General features: G+C 46.3%; 1 protein-coding gene across 4 annotated transcripts in view; it reads right to left on the reverse strand.

The window, feature by feature from the left end:
- DENND3 (DENN domain containing 3) overlaps positions 1 to 18,053 on the reverse strand; it is a 58,809-nt gene that overhangs the window by 39,634 nt on the left and 1,122 nt on the right. For 3 of the 4 annotated variants that reach the window (XM_079902254.1, XM_079902253.1, XM_079902252.1), the window contains exons 2-5: positions 8,612 to 8,891; positions 7,992 to 8,107; positions 6,002 to 6,144; positions 5,670 to 5,781 (exon numbers count right to left, since the gene is read on the reverse strand). In XM_079902254.1, coding sequence (XP_079758380.1) covers positions 5,670 to 5,781; positions 6,002 to 6,144; positions 7,992 to 8,107; positions 8,612 to 8,891 — 651 coding nt within the window. The remainder of the gene's footprint in view (positions 1 to 5,669; positions 5,782 to 6,001; positions 6,145 to 7,991; positions 8,108 to 8,611; positions 8,892 to 18,053) is intronic. The other variant, XM_079902255.1, reaches the window with a different exon arrangement.

Here is an 18,053-nt window from a genome sequence, read left to right on the forward strand (position 1 = left end):
ATTAGGAAACAGTTCCTTGACGAAACAAAGATAAACGGCCTCCAGAGATCCGTCCCAACGAGCACGAACTCGGAATCAACCGCGTTCAAACTAACCTTAACCAGCATGCATTGTTCTCGGTTACTACTTATTAGGTGTTCGCTTATATTTTCAATTTAACAGTCAAAGCTCCTTAAAGACATGGAATTCACAAAAAAATTTCAACGGCACTTTTTCTAAATGAGGGTATTTAAAAATGACACTTCAAATACAAATCCCATGTTCACAGGACGCCTATTACGTGTTATAGGTCGAGGCAGACGTGAAGGAGGGAGGTGCGGTCCCTCCAAGAAGGTGGCGCTGGGAACAGCAGGGTTAAGCTTCCCCTGGCCTCAGACACATGGGAGGCACTCTGCAAGGGCTCTTCCACGAGCACATGGAGGGGTCTGAGCACGAGCAGAGCTTCAGGGAAACAGAACGGAAAGAAGCGATTGAACCTGAAGACAGAGAGGCTTCCTCTAGGAAAGGCGTGAAAGGATGAGAAATGGAGGGCAGCAGGGTACCAGGTCAAGAAAAAGGGCTACAGGACAAAATGCTCACTATTCACACTTTCTTCCAGTCACCTTAGTCACTATTCTATTTTCACGTTAAAAAACAAAACAGGTCTTCCCTGGTGGCACAGTGGTTGAGAGTCCGCCTTCCGATGCAGGGGACACGGCTTCGTGCCCCGGTCCGGGAGGATCCCATATGCCGCAGAGCGGCTGGGCCTGTGAGCCATGGCCGCTGAGCCTGCACGTCTGGAGCCTGTGCTCCGCAACAGGAGAGGCCACAACAGTGAGAGGCCCGCGTACCATAAAAACAAAACAAAACAACAAAAAACAAAAAACAAGAAAAGAGACTGTCATTTTTGACAGTTGGGACATTTGCAAGTGCCTCCGACCAATACTTGGGGCCTCTTCGCTTTCTTGTTCCCAGTTTGGCTACAGAAGCAAGACATTAAAAATAAGGTGGATTCACTTATGTGACTGATGTGTTTGTTTTAAAGCAAAACAAAACAAAATAAAGCAGAGTTAAGTATTCCAAGTTGTGATGAATTATTAACAATTATAAAGTTTATAATGAAAAACTCTCCTCAGTATTTCAAAAAGGAAACGTGAACGGATAAAGAAGATATAGTACATATACACAATGGAATATTACTCAGCCATAAAAAAGAAAGAAATAACGCCATTTGCAGCAACATGGGTGGACCTAGAGATTGTCGTACTGAGTGAAGTAGGTCAGACAGAGAAAGACAAATATCATATGATATCGCTTATATGTGGAATCTAAAAAATATGGTGCGGGGCTTCCCTGGTGGCACAGTGGTTGAGAGTCCGCCTGCCAATGCAGGGGACACGGGTTCGTGCCCCGGTCCGGGAAGATCCCACATGCCGCGGAGCAACTGGGCCCGTGAGCCATGGCCTCTGAGCCTGCGCGTCCGGAACCTGTGCTCTGCAACGGGAGAGGCCACAACAGTGAGAGGCCCGCGTACCGCAAAAAAAAAAAAAAAAAAATGGTGCAAATGAACTTTGTAAAAACAGAAACAGAGTCACAGAGTTAGGAAACAAACTTATGGTTACCAGGGGAAAGCGGGGGGTAGGGAGGGATAAATTGGGAGACTGGGATGGACATGTACAAACTACTATATATAACACACATGACTAATAAGGACCTACCGCATAGCACAGGGAACTCTACTCAATACTCTGTAATGACCTATGCGGGAAAAGGATCTAAAAGACTGGGTATATGTATATGTATAACTGATTCACTTTGCTGTACACCTGAAACTAATACAACATTGTGAATTAACTATACTCTAATAAAAATTTAAAAAAAAATAAAAATAAAAAATGACCAAATCAAAAAAAGGAAATGTGTCAGCCAGACACCCAGTTAAAGATAAGAACCAGGGCTTCCCTGGTGGCGCAGTGGTTAAGAATCCGCCTGCCAACGCAGGGGACATGGGTTCGAGCCTTGGTCCAGGAAGATCCCACATGGCACGGAGCAACTAAGCCCACGCGCCACAACTACTGAGCCCGCGTGTTGCAACTACTGAAGCCCACGCACCTACAGCCCATGCTCTGCAACAGGAGAGGCCACCGCACCACAATGAAGAGTAGCCCCTGCTCGCCGCAACTAGAGAAAGCCTGCACGCAGCAACGAAGACCCAACGCAGCCAAAAAAAAAGATAAGAACCAACCACATACGTGAGTCACTCTACCAGCAACATTGCTACTGCGACGTTTCAGGTGCTGTGCTAGCAACTTCACAGCACTCAATACTCAAGCTGTCTGAGGTGGGTTCTGTTATTCTCCCCACTTTACAGATGAATAAACTGAAAAAGGAGAGAGATTTTAGGTAAATACTTTGTAAATTTCAACTTGATGGGAGCCCCAGAAAAACAACAGGCTTCCACACACAAAGCAACATAGAAAGTGACTTGGGAATAGTAAGAAGAAAAATGTGTGTGTTTCACTGGACACACCCAATTATGCCCATCATTTGAAAAGCAAGTAACATCCGAACTTCTAGAGGGCAGAGATCAAAGCAAAGCAGGCCCGGGGACACAGGGTGCACCTAGAGCCTTTGCTCCCCTCAGGCCAGTGGTCCAGGTGGTCAGAGAAAGGGCTGGGTCCTCACCTCCTCACTCCCCACACTGTGGGGCCTCCCACCTCCTCCCATCAGTACAGGTGAGAGCTGACCCCACCCAGAATTAACAGGAAACGGCAGCTCGGGGCCCATGCACACTATTCAAGACGCAAGGTGCACAGCTCATGACCATTACCTACGACAACCTCTAACCTGACGTTGGTTTGCGGTAGGTTCTGGAAAACACTGCTGAATCAGCTCCTGCGTCAGATGAAATTGGCCTAAACTGACCTCTTGGATTTCTTCACAACCATAAACAGCCACAGCACTCCCTGAAACAAATGATGACCGTTACAGCAACTTGGACCCGAGAGCTAATTAGACTTGATAGTGGAGGATCCCAATGACAAGTCTGATCCAAACTCAGCCCACTGGGACAAACCATGAGCACCAACATGCAGACCCGATAGAATGAGCACTGCTGGCCGATGCTGAATCATTCTCTCATTCATTCACTGAACAGCGCTCCACGGGACAGCAGCTAAGCGCTGGACACAGTAGCAAGTCCTGGAAATGCAGTTCTGAATGTGGCCTCTGTCCTCATGCAGCTCAGAGTCTGATGGACATTAAACAAAAAACACGCACACACAAGCCCTAACTGCAGGCGTGCTGAACTCTGCAGGAGAGTGGGCTGCTGTGAGAGAGATGGTGTGGGAGATGCTGCTCCGGAGAACTGATGTCTGAGCCAGGCCTGAGAAAGGAGCAGGAGCTGGAGGGGGAAAATGGAGAGAGTGGTACTTCCGGGAACAGCACATGCAAGGGCCCTGTGGCAGCATCTGTTCTCACTGTAGCTGGAGAACAGTGAGCAAGGGGGTGAGTGGAGCTGGACAGGGCTGAATGGTGACACAGGGGCCAGGGATGCAGGTCTGGGTGAAGGCGACGAGTGAGAAAGCAAGTGAGGGGTTTTAAGCACAAAAGGAAAGTCCAGTTTATAGATTTTAATGCCCTCTCCAGCCACAGTGCAAAAGCATGAACTGATATAAGGTCAAGAATGGAAATGGACAGACCAGTGCCTCCCTAAGTCGTGTAGGTGGGAGAAGCTGGTGGCCCAGAACAGGGGTGGCAGTGGAAGTGTGTAAACTGGAAACAGCTACTGGAGACAGACTGATAGGGTGGACGTGGGACAAAAAGGCATCGAGAACATCCCCAGTAAACTTTCCCACTGGGGGTGGTAGAAATGGAGGAACCAAATGTTCATTAATCCAAGATTCCAAAGCTCGTGGATTACAGAAAACTCGTAAGTACTGTTTATACGTTGCTTCTGTTCAAAGGTAGAATACAAGGAATCACAGTGAACTGTAAACCTGTTCCTAACTCAGGGAATTCGGTTCACTGCTGCAGCAGGTCCTCAGTGAGCACGTGTTGAGTTTCTAGAATAAGAATGCAAACTTTGATGATTTCACTGCACAAAAAAACCAGTTATCCACAAAATAAAGATAAGTGCCTGGCACGGAAATCCATCAACTGTTCCCCACAAAGCCTTCTGGGAGTGGGACCAAGGTAGACAGACATCCTGCCCTGCCTCGGCCGGGAATGCAGTTGGCGGGGTGTCCCCCACAGCAGACTGCTGGGCTTAGGATAATAGTAAATACATACACTTTAAGTTCATAATCACAAATATCCTAATAAATTATTTTTTCAACTGTCCATAATAATCAAAATATAGGAAAACAAGATTTATACGTATAATCTTCCAGAGGGGATGAATACAGTGAAACTGACTTGACATTTACTGTACATTTCAAGACGTTTATTTAATAGATGTCAGTTTTTTAAAAAGGAAGCATCCCACAATTAAATGAGTTTGGAAATCGCTGAGTCAAACAGGTTTCATCACACAGCTTAGCTGTCTGACATGTTACTCGACAAAAGGGGAATGAGGTCTTTCTCTAACTTTCCTTAACCCTGAAACCTCCCATTAAAAATAGGCAATAACATTTGAGAACAGTGTTTCACAGAACTCAGTTTAGGAAACGCTTCTCTATCAATTAAATAACAGAATGGCACTGTGAATAACGACGACAACAAAAAAAAAACCAGTTACTTTTTACTAACCACACTGGACAGGAGAAAACATTAACGAGTTAAATATAATACCTGATATTCCAGACAAAAAAACAAAAGGGAAATTTGTAATTTAAGTAAATTTTGTGTTTTCTGAATAGCAAGTAATTAACATGTTAACCACTAAAGGGGCCTATTACTAGCTCAACATCTATTTATCATGAGCCACTCAGCAAAACTCAGGCCTAAATATTTGACTTTAGACCGATAAATTTTATTGTTAAATTTTTAGAAAATAAATTTTCTAATTTATTTCTAGTTTTCTGACCTTTGGAAACAGTGTATAAAATGCTTCTGTAAGGAACTTGAGAAGCATAATTTAAACAAAGCTAGAACTTAAAATCATTTAAAACATTTCAACCATCTTCATCGATGTGGTACATATATACAATGGAATACTACTCAGCCATAAAAAAGAACAAAATAATGCCATCTGCACCAACATGGATGGACCTAGAGATTATCATACTAAGTGAAGTAAGTCAGAAAGAGAAAGACAAATACCATGTGATATCGCTTACATATGGAATCTAAACTACGGCACAAATGAACCTATCTATGAAACTGAAACAGAATCACAGACACAGAGGACAGACTGGTGGTTGCCAAGGGGGAAGGGGTTGGGGGAGGGATGGGTTGGGAGTTTGGGGTTAGCAGATACAAACTGTTATATATAGAACGGATAAACAACGAGGTCCTACTGTATAGCACAGAGAACTATATTCGATATCCTATGATAAACCGTAATGGAAAAAAATATTTTAAAAAATGTATATATATATATATAACTGAATCACTTTGCTGTACAGCAGTAATTAACACAACATTGTAAATCAACCGTACATCAATTAAAAACAAACGAATAAACCATCTTCATCATATTACTTTTACAATTTGCAAAGAAAAAACAAGACAATTCCGGATTTAATTACCAAATGGAGTGGTCCAGGAGGCGGGCTAGGTATTAAAGACAGTTTTGCAGCAAAATCTTTTATATGATTGTCAACTTCGAAATCTTTACAGATCTTCAGATGAGTCAATAAACTGAAATTGAAAGAAAAATCAAATCACCAAATAAATCTGAGAATCCAATGGTCATCGTCTGCATTGCCAATCAAGGCTGAAATCTCTGTGTCAGGAGTTCCGGGAGTTTACACCAACAGGAGAAAGATGTGGGTGTGAGACCGCAGAAGCCTGGCTGCCCAGGGCGGGGGGCGTCTGGAAGGGGCATAGGCAAGCTTTTCAGGGAGTGTGTGCAGCTCACCAGGAGAGGCAGTCCTTGAGGGCGTTGTAATAGGGGAATCTGGAAACCACACACACGGCAAAGGGCACGAAGCAGCCGGCCGCGCTCCGGCCCAGACCTGACGCCTCCCAGCGCATCTTGCCGTTGTAGAAACAGTACTCGTCCTGGAGAGAAAGCAACAGCGCGTCACCTGCCGACCCCGGCAAATCCCAGTCTCCACTGTCGATGGTGCCGGCCTCTCCAGACAGAAAGGACACTGGACAGGGGCTGGACAGCTGTCCTCAGCACGGCTGGCCACTCCCACCCGTTTCACTGCCACGTGCGAGCGAGCTCCAGCCTCTCCACCAACACCGACGGGGCCCCGTGGGGAGCTCGCTCTGTCTGAGTGAGGTGCTGGGGTTACAGAGATGGGAAGACAGGTCCCTGCCCTGGAGAAGCTCGCTGCCTTCAGTGAGAAGGAACCATGGTTAGAACACAGTGAGACACAAGAAGGGGCTCTGCTTAAAGAGTGAAAAGGCAATATTCAAGAGGGCCTGGGAGCCAGGTGGGCATCACGGGCCAGAGGAGAGAGCAGGAGGTGCCTCGGCCCGTGATGGGGGGACCTCAGGCGGAAAAGAATACAGCAGTGGGGTTTCAGAAGGCACAGCTCTCTGCACAGCTTACCAGGGGCACAATGTGGAGGCCCCACCACATATGCAGGAAAAAGCGTGATCTGAAAAGAGACACGCACCCCAATGTTCTTAGCCGCACTATTTACAGTAGTCAGGACATGGAAGCAACCTAAGTGTCCACTGACAGGTGAATGGATAAAGACGTGGTGGTACATGTATACAATGGAATATTACTCAGCCATAAAAAGAATAAAATAATGCCATTTGCAGCAACATGGATGGACCTAGAGGTTATCATACTAAGTGAAGCAAGTCAGAGACACAAAGACAAGTACCATGTGATACCCCTTATATGCGGAATCTAAAAAGATGAGACAAATGAGCTTATTCACAAAACAGAAACAGCCTCACAGACATAGAAAACAAACTTATGGTTACCAAATAGGAAAGCAGGGAAGGGATAAATTAGGAGTTTGGGATTAAAATATACACACTACTATATATAAAACTCATAACCAACAAGGACCTACTGTATAGCACAGATATTCAACACCTCGTAAAAACCTATAAAAGAATCTGAAAAAGGAATATATATGTATAAATATGTATAACTGAATCACTTTGCTGTACGCTGAAACCGACACAACATTGTAAATCAACTGTATTTCAATAAAAATTTTAAAACTACATTAAAAACATATGTTGGGCGCCCAGGTCCTCTGGGGCTGAAGTAGGCGGCCAGTCACCCTGTACCTTATGGTCCATCACGTCCCCTACAGACTCCCCAAGGCCAGCTGGTTCACACACAGGGCCCTGCCCAGAAAACACTCCCCAAACGCGTGATGACTGAGTCACCCTCTCAAAACCTCAGCCCAGGCACCTGTCACACGTGAAAGGTGAAAACAACCCAAAGGTCCACCAGCTGAGGAACAGAGAAGCAGACCGTGGTTTACACAGACCGTGGACTATCACTCAGCTACTGAAAGGAGTGAAGCGCTGACACGGGCCCCAACGTGGACGAACTCTGAAAACATCGCGCTAAGTGAGAGCAACCAGATACAAAAGGACGCGTAGAGTATGACTCCTCCACTCATACGAAATGTCCAGAATGGGCAAACCCACAGAAGCAGAGAGCAGATGAAGGATGGCCGGGGGCCCGGGGGCAGCAGGGCCTGGGGAGGCATCGCTGATGAGACAACTCCGCCTTTTGGGGTGACGAACATGTTTTGGAACTAGACAGTGGTGAGGGCGGCACAACACTGTGAATGTGCTTAAAGCCGCTGAATCGTACATGTTTTAATGGCTAAGATGGTGACTGTCATATTATGTGCGTTTCACTGCAAAAGAAAAAGCCCACAGCCTAGACCCAGTTTCAGAGGGAAGCTGGGGGAATCACGTACGTGCAGGGGTCGGTAGTACTGGGCCACCACGCCGTAGGTTCTATTGCCGCAGACATCAGTCAGCACCAGAAAGTGGACACAGTCCTCCTTGGGCTCAGAGGCCACACACACGCCCCCTGCAGGCAGAAAGAAGAAAGAAGGAACCTCATTCTGGCCACGTGGCAGCCACCATGAGGCCTGGGCTACCCATAAGCGACAGGATACGTCCCTCTCTGTCTGCTGTGGCACTCTGACGGCCAGATGCGCTAATCCTTCAGGCCGTGCACCACCTGCCTCGATCCCTCCCCCTCAGCAGCAATTTCTTTGCTGGCACTCTGTGCTCTGAAGACTTTGTGACGGATCATGGGAACAGGCCCCCAGACAGACCCTTCAGGGCACACCTGGGGTGGTAGCTATTTCCTGAGCCCCGTGGGGAAGGGGGTGTCCCAGCCTATCCAGGAGAGCAGGAAATCGCATCAATTCCTCTGCGGAGCCTCCAGACAGGTCCTTCTGTCAAGCCCTTAGTCTGAGTTTTCTACACCAGGCACCTGAACATCTCTCAGTGAGCGAAATGCAGCCGGAACAAAGCCCGCTCATCAGCAGGAACTGGCCAGTCTGGGAAAAGGTCGGCCCGTGCGCACCTGGGAAGCAGAGCTGCGGCAGGGCGAGCAGGTCCACGCCATTGGGGATGCCCACGTCCTCGGGGTCCTGGCCCCTGGGGCCGCCGGGGTGGCCCTTCGAGGGCTCCGCCTTGGGCCTCTCTCTCTTCTTCCGGAAGGAGCGCCTCCTGGTCTTACCCAGCGTCACACAGTTCACGCCGGCCGGCTGACTGTCCTCCTTAGTGACAAACGGAGGCACGAAGACCGACAGGACCTCCGGATCCAGAGAAGACAGGCTCTTGACTCCCTTTTTCTGGGCGACCTAAAGCAGGTGGAAATAAGAGTCACCGCAGCGGTGCCAGCCTTGCTCTGTCCGACCCTCCCGTCATAGCAAACCCCCGGTGAGTTCTTTTTTTTTTTTTTTTTAAGAAAGTTGTCAGGCTTTATTATTATTATTATTTTTTTTTTTTTTTACATCTTTATTGGAGTACATCACGTGCCTGGCTTTTCCCACCAGCAGCTCGAGATGGTAAGGAACTGCTTTTAGGAAATCTCAGGCCCTACACTCAGCGAGTGACGGACCCCCTCAGAGCCTGGTCCTTCAGCTGCTAACAGGGACGCCATGACTGGCCCCTTGGCTCCAAGGCTTGGTTCAGGGCCGGCACCGCGATGGAGACCTGGGTTCAGATCCCAGCGCTGTGGGAACCACGGCAGCAAATTACTTGGCCCCTCTGAGCTTCCCTTTCGAGAGGCGAGTGCAGGGACTCACAGGTCAAGTGCTCAGCCCCCGTGGGCCCCCAGGAGGCCCCCCGCCCCATCCCCTTGGAGGCTGGTGGGGACGGCGAGCCCCAAGAAGGGCTCTGCATCTTGTCAAACCCACACGGGCATGTTTGCCAACACGTGCCCGCCTCGCCAACTGGGCCACCACGCACATTAGTTCTGTCACCTCCGGCCTGGGAGGACACAAGGAGGAGTGAGGAAGGGCCTGATGGACACAGAGAGCCACGTGCTCCTGCCAGACCATCCCAGCATCTGTAAAAAGGGCTGCTTAGCCTCGTTCTTTTTTTTTTTTTATTTTTTGCGGTACGCAGGCCTCTCACTGCTGTGGCCTCTCCCGTTGCGGAGCACAGGCTCCGGACGCGCAGGCTCAGCGGCCGTGGCTCACGGGCCCAGCCGCTCTGCGGCATGTGGGATCTTCCCGGACCAGGGCACGAACCCGTGTCCCCTGCATCGGCAGGCGGACCCTCAACCACTGCGCCACCAGGCAAGCCCTCAGCCTCAGTTCTTTTAAACTTCAACCTGGTCCAAGATTTTTTTAACCTTTTATCTTTTCCTTCTTCCCCAAATATCATAGGTCACCTTCTCTTTTTCTTTCTAGTGAGTCAGGACTAAACAAACACTGGTGCCAGGTTGATTTCAGATCTTCCAAGGAAGGTACTGATATTATGAACTGCAGTCTGTCCACGAGCAGGAAGGGCTGCCAAGCCAGGTAAAGACAGAAAAGAGCAAAGCAGGATTCTCTGGGTGTAAAAGACACAGAAGGTAAGAGGTGGCCGTCAGGGTGGGGAGTGGGTAACCTAGGGTCTTTGAGGACCCTAGAAATGGCATCAGGAAGAACACCACCGTCACCAGAGAAATGTGGCCTTGGCTGGCAGAAAAGGAAGAGCAGCATCAACATTTTGGTAAGAATCAGGGGCACCAACAGGGGACTATTACACTTCAAAGCATATCTACAATGACAGCATTTTCAGTCAGTAGATACACTCTAAACTCAATACGCTATTTTTATGCAATTCAGATAATGGTTTCTTTATATTTGGGGGAAAAAGTTGATGCCAGCAGGAACCAACACCAAACATGGGAAATCCCTACTGCTGTGTAATTTAAAAACCTTTTGTGTATCATGCACGAAAGGAATCCTTTTCTTTACTTGTATGAAACCTCTTCTAAAACTTTCCTATCAAAGTCCAGCAGTTCGGACCTAATTCTCTATGAAAACATGCTCATCTATTTCCTCCGCACATGAGATGTTACATCCACAGAGACTGGGCGATATCTCACGTCACTGAGGGACAGCTCTTGGTATAAATTACAGAGCAGCAAACGAGTTCCCTCACTGATCGACCCCTTTTCCTGAAACTTCCCAAGGCCGCCTCCTTTCTGCAATTTCACCTCTCCAGCCTGCTCCTTGGCAGCCCCCTGCAGACAGACCCCCAGGGCCAATCCTTGGCCCCCGTCCTGCCTCATGCAACAGCCTGCAGGGCAGTCTCTACACTCCTGTGGTTCCAGGTATGCACACAGGGACAGCTCCCAGGGTTCTGCCCCCAGGGGTGGGGCCTCTGTGCCATCCCAGCTGTACCCAACTGCCTCCCAATATAGGCGGTGAGTCCCTTAAACTTAGTTTGAAAAATTAAGCCCACACTTATTTCCAAAAACTTGATCATCCACCTCTCTGCTCCTCTGTGGACAGGATGACACCACTCGGGCATTTAGACCTGGACTGGCGCTATGGCCCCTGACTCCCCATCGGGAAACCCACATCTCGACGGCGGGCCGCAGAAAGGTCTCTGAAGAAAGCCCAGCTGCTGCCCCATCTGCACCACGTTTGCAAACCTCTGGCTCACAGTAGGTACAGATTCACCGTGAACTAATCTTCATGGTTGCTGCCGAGAGAACAGCCCCACCTCCTCCCACCTGGCCCGACGTCCACTCTCCCAAAGGGGGACGGGGGGGGTCCCCCATCTAAAGAGCACACATGACTCGTCCCTCACCTGCCACAACAGCGGTGGCTCCAGCTGCCCGGCGCCAGCCTCTTACCCCAGCAAACCAGCCCTGCAGACCCATCTCTGCCCCTCAGCCAGACCTAAGAAGTGTGTTTGTTTCTACACATTACCATCCTCACACATATTCCCGTGCAGGGATCACACGGTGCATGTGTCACGTGACAGGCCGACCACCTGCACTGGCTGTGCACCTGGCAGCAGGCCAGCCTGCTTGCAAAGCCAGGGCGCCCAAGCCACTCACGACTGAAGCCCTCAGTCATCTCAACACATGCGCCCTTGTCACGACGCTGTGCTTCTCCCTGCCCTTCACTCTGCCTGGCACGTGCCCTGCCCCCTCCTCACCCCACCTCCTCACCAGCGACCCCCCCCAACACTCATTGGAGGGGGCGTTTCCTCACCCTGCAGCCAGGGACACACGCCTCCTCCAGCCATCACGCCTGGCTCATCATCTCCTAGAGCTTCACCATCCGGAGTCGACCTCCCCATCACCTCCGAGAGCATCGCTGCCCGGCACAGTGGTCCTACATCGCCTTCAGAATGGCGGGCTGGGCTGAGGCAGGGATGGTGTGGCCCTCCTCTCTGCAGCCCCACAGTCCGCACAGAGGATGGCTCTGAGTGGATGCCGTTCCTCCATTCCCACCCTGGCACTCGTGATGTCTTGGAGGTATGCTCAGTCCGCATGGAAAATTGGTCATTACGGTAAAGCCAATGAACTCCGTAATTCCCACTAGCTACCTTTAGTCACTGAAAGTGAGGTGGCCACAATCCAGCCAACCTGGCATTTAGCAGTTCATTACACATCTGTCTTTTTTTTCCCTCCGAAATGGAAATCCCTGTTGTCTTTTCTGATTGGATAAGCAATACAGTCTCATTTTTAAAAATTATAACAATATAGAAATAATAAAAGAAATAATGATAGAAAGGGAATGCCTTCCCCATAATCCCATGACTCAAAGGTAATGTTCTAAACAGCATGGGATACATGCTTCCTATTTTTAAAATGTATACATAAATATAACTTTTTCATAAACACAATTATATTTAAATGATTTCATTAGATTTTTTCCCCATTTAACCATACAGTGTGCTGACTCTCCTGTTGACACTTTAGCATGTCCCACTGTGTACAATTCAGTACCACCCCTGCCCAATCCCCTTCCGATGGACAGCTGGGTTGCTCCCAAGTCTTCATCATACTAAACAACAGGCAGCAATGAGGTCTCACCCAAATACACTTGCACACGTCTGACTCTGTAATTAGAATAAACTCCTAGGTATTTTATTCTTTTCGTTGTGATGGTAAATGGGATTGTTTCCTTAATTTCTCTTTCTGGTCTTTCATTGTTAGTGTATAAGAATGCAAGAGATTTCTGGGCATTAGTTTTGTATCCTGCGATTTTACCAAATTCATTGATTAGCTCTAGTGGTTTTCTGGTGGCAACTTTAGGAATAAACCTACCTAAGGAGGCAAAAGACCTGTACTCAGAAAACTATAAAACACTGATGAGAGAAATCAAAGATGACACAAACAGATGGAGAACTATATAGCATATTCTTGGACTGGAAGAATCAATCTTGTGAAAATGACTATACTACCCAAAGCAATCTACAGATTCAATGCAATACCTATCAAATTACCAATCGTATTCTTCACAGAATTAGAAAAAAAATGTTACAATTTGTATAGAAACACAAAAACCCCGAATAGCCAAAGCAATCTTGAGAAAGAAAAACAGAACTGGATGAATCAGGCTCCCCATCTTCAAACAATACTACAAAGCTACAGTAATCAAGACAGTATGGTACTGGCACAAAAACAGAAAGATAGATAAATGGAACAGGATAGAAAGCCCAGAGATAAAGCCATGCACATATGGTCACCTTATCTTTGATAAAGGAGGCAGGAATGTACAGCGGAGAAAGGACAGCCTCTTCAATAAGTGGTACTGGGAAAACTGGACAGTTACATGTAAAAGTATGAGATTAGATCACTCCCTAACACCATACACAAAAATAAGCTCAAAATGGATTAAAGACCTAAATATAACGCCAGAAACTATCAAACTCTTAGAGGAAAACATAGGCAGAACACTCTATGACATAAATCACAGCAAGATCCTTTCTGACCCACATCCTAGAGAAATGGAAATAAAAACAAAAATAAACAAATGGGACCTAATGAAACTTAAAAGCTTTTGCACAGCAAAGGAAACCATAAACAAGACCAAAAGACAACCCCCAGAATGGGAGAAAATATTTGCAAATGAAGCAACTGACAAAGGATTAATCTCCAAAATTTACAAGCAGCTCATGCAGCTCAATAACAAAAAAACAAATAACCCAATCCAAAAATGGGCAGAAGACCTAAATAGACATTTCTCCAAAGAAGATATACAGACTGCCAACAAACACATGAAAGAATGCTCAACATCATTAATCATTAGAGAAATGCAAATCAAAACTACAACGAGATATCACCTCACACCAGTCAGAATGGCCATCACCAAAAAATCTAGAAACAATAAATGCTGGAGTGGGTGTGGAGAAAAGGGAACACTCTTGCACTGCTGGTGGGAATGTGAATTGGTACAGCCACTATGGAGAACAGTATGGAGGTTCCTTAAAAAACTACAAATAGAACTACCATATGACCCAGCAATCCCACTACTGGGCATATACCCTGAGAAAACCATAATTCAAAAAGAGTCATGTACCAAAATGTTCACTGCAGCTCTATTTACAATAGCCCAGGGACGGAAACAACCTAAGTGTCCATCATCGGATGAATGGATAAAGAAGATGTGGCACATATATACAATGGAATATTACTCAGCCATAAAAAGAAACGAAATTGAGCTATTTGTAATGAGGTGGATAGACCTAGAGTCTGTCATACAGAGTGAAGTAAGTCAGAAAGAGAGAGACAAATACCGTATGCTAACACATATATATGGAATTTAAGAAAAAAAATGTCATGAAGAACCTAGGGGTAAGGCACGAATAATGACACAGACCTACTAGAGAACGGACTTGAGGATATGCGGAGGGGGAAGGGTAGGCTTTGACAAAGCGAGAGAGAGGCATGGACATATATACACTACCAAACGTAAAGTAGATAGCTAGTGGGAAGCAGCCGCATAGCACAGGGAGATCAGCTCAGGGAGGGTGGGAGGGAGGGAGACGCAAGAGGGAACAGATATGGGAACATATGTATATGTATAACTGATTCACTTTGTTATAAAGCAGAAACTAACACACCATTGTAAAGCAATTATATTCCAGTAAAGATGTAAAAAAAAAAACGACAGTATGGTACTAGCACAAAAACATAAATAGATCAGTGGTACAGGATAGAAAGCCCAGAGATAAACCCACAGACCTATGGTCACCTAATCTATGACAAAGGAGGCAAGAATATACAATGGAGAAAGGACAGCCTCTTCAATAAGTGGTGCTGGGAAAACTGGATAGCTACATGTAAAAGAATGAAATTAGAACACCACCTAACACCATACACAAAAATAAACTCGAAATGGATTAAAGACCTAAAGGTAAGACCAGACACTATACAACTCTTACAGGAAAACATAGGAAAAACACTCTTTGACATAAACCACAGCAAGATCTTTTTTGACCCACATCCTAGAGTAACGAAAATAAAAACAAAAATAAACAAATGGGACCTAATGAAACTTAAAAGTTTTTCACAGCAAAGGAAACCATAAACAAAACCAAAAGACGACCCTCAGAATGGGAGAAAATATTTGCAAATGAAGCAACGGACAAAAGATTAATCTCCAAAATATACAAACAGCTCATGGAGCTCAGTATCCAAAAAACAAACAACCCAATCAAAAAAGGGGCAGAAGACCTAAATAGAAATCTCGCCAAGGACGACATACAAATGGCCAAGAAGCATATGAAAAGATGCTCAACATCACTAATTATTGGAGAAATGCAAATCAAAACTACAATGATGTATCACCTCACACCTTCAGAATGGCCATCATCAAAAAATCTACAAACAATAAATGCTGGAGAGGGTGTGGAGAAAAGGGAAACCCTCTTGCATTGCTGGTGGGAATGTAAATTGATACAGTCACTGTGGAGAACAGTATGGAGGTTCCTTAAAAAACTACAAATAGAACTACCATATGACCCAGCAATCCCACTACTGGGCATATATCCTGAGAAAACCATAATTCAAAAGGACACATGTACCCCAATGTTCATTGCAGCGCTATTTACAATCGCCAGGACATGGAAACAAGCTAAACATCCAATGACAGATGAATGGATAAAGAAGATGTGGTATACATATATATACACACACACACAATGGAATATTACTCAGCCATAAAAAGGAATGAAATTGGGTCACTTGTAGAGAAGTGGATGGACCTAGAGTCTGTCATACAGAGTGAAGTAAGTCAGAAACAGAGAAACAAATATCATATTAATGCATACATATGGAATCTAGAAAAATGGTACAGATGGATGAACCTTTTTCCAGGGCAGGAATAGAGACGCAGATGTAGAGAACAGACACGTGGACATGGCGGGAAGGGGAGGGTGGGACAAACTGGGAGATTAGGAATGACATATATACAGTACCATGTGTAAAATAGCTAGCTAGTGGGAACCTGATATAAAGCACAGAGAGCTCAGCTCTGTGCTCTGTGATGACCTAGATGGGTGGGATGGGGGGGGAGGTGGGAGGCAGGGGATATAGTATGCATACAGCTGATTCACTTCATTGTACAGCAGAAGCTAACACAACATTGTAAAGCAATTATACTCCAATAAAAATAAAATAAAATAAAAAGAATAAACTCCTGGAAGAGCAATCCTGGGCCCCAGAGGGTTCATATGTTACTTTCTGATACATGTTGCAACTGCCCCTCACCCCGCCCCCCCACCAACCTCCCACCACCCCAAAGATGATGTCCATTTCCACAGACTCCGCCCAGGGTAGCTTCCTGCTCTTCCCTCCCAGACACTGACTTACTAAAAAGTAAAAAACCACAACACTCTAATTCATGTGAGGCATTGTTAGATGACATAATGGCATTGATCTTCACTATAGGATTGGCTGTCATTTGTGAAATAAAACAGAAATAGATTCTTTAAAAATGCTCTAGAAGAGTCCAACACAGTTGCCAGTAGCCACATGTGACTATTTAAATTAATATTAAATGAAATATAAAATCCAGTTCCTCAGTGGCACTAGCCACACTTCAAACACCCAGTAGCCGCATGTGGCCAGCTGCTACCATACTAGACGGTGGAGGTGAAGAACACTGGCTGTCCTCATCTGCAGTGTCTGTTGGACAGTGGTGCTCTAGAGATGGAAAGCCAGGATGCTCTCTCCACCCAAACACATAAAAACGTGCCTTCACCCACAAGATTTACGCCAGTGACCTACACTGTGAAAGGTGCTCTGAGCGCTTTTCCACCACCCTGTGATGGATTTGTGACGGATCCCTTCCCATCTCTGTGTTTCGTCTCCACAGCAACCAAGGAATAGAAGGAAATGTAACTGACCACAGTAATTCACTGGGGATGGAACTGTATTTTCCAATTCTTTGTCACTAACCTCAAAGAAACAAACACCACCCCATCTAAGGAATAAATAAAACATAAAGTTAGGACACTAGACTATCCTAACATCAAGCTGGCTATTTCTCATACCTCTGGGCTTCTGTTTTCATGTGTCACCAAATAGGAATCCCTGAATCAGAGAGAAACGGTGACTTTTCAAAGTAAAATTAAGTTATTTAAAAGCCTTGGACATTCAAAGTAGAACTGCTATAAAAATAAAACTGAATAAATGATATCCTATGTTTCATGAATTGTAACAGTAACGTAGGTCTTACAGTGAGGCTGTTACTCCATTTCACAACACTCCTCCTTCTCCTGCTCCTTCAGCTGTTTTTCCCTCCACCCTCTGCCGAACCCCTAACAGAAGCAGAGTATAGAATAAAGAGGATGATGGCTAAAATGCGGAGTGGCCGACTGCCCACTCGACTTGGGAAATGTCGCAGTCTGTTTAGTTCAGGAAAGTACCACTGTAAATATTCCGGATGATTCATCCTCTTCTCATCACGGCAACGAATAGACATGCTGTGATCACCCAAGAAGCAAGATGCCCAACTGTGGAGAACACCAAAACTGAAACCAGGTCATTTCCTATCAGAAGGAAAACGAGGTAATGCCATTTGGCACGGAGAGGCAGGGAGACAACTCAACTCAATCCACAGGGTCAGAGGAGGCAGAGACCAAAGGGGGACCCAGACGTGATGGGGGTTCGCGGAGTGAGAGGGGGAGGGAAATGCAGAAATCATCGAAATTGGCCTTATACTAAAGCCAAGGCATAGAGACCACCGAGACATTATCAGACATTTATCCGGGTTAACTTTGCAACATTTAGCTTCTCTTGGTGATGCCCAGTCAACCCTGCAGCCTTAAATACTCAAAATGGCTTTCTCTGCCTCTCCTTGCTGTCGTCTGGAACCAGATGAAAGGACCTGTCCAGATAACTAGGCAGTAGAGTCGGGAACTCTCCGAACACACCGAGCACCACCACTAACCAGAGAAAAATGATAGAGCCCCAGACATCTAGGCCAAGGGAAAGAGAGGGCCACAGACCCACTCCAAAGAAAGCCAGGGTTCCGGAACTAAGAAGTGAGAACACAAGGAAG

This window comes from Stenella coeruleoalba (genome assembly GCF_951394435.1).
Source record: "Stenella coeruleoalba genome assembly, chromosome: 17".
Lineage (NCBI taxonomy): Eukaryota > Metazoa > Chordata > Mammalia > Artiodactyla > Delphinidae > Stenella > Stenella coeruleoalba.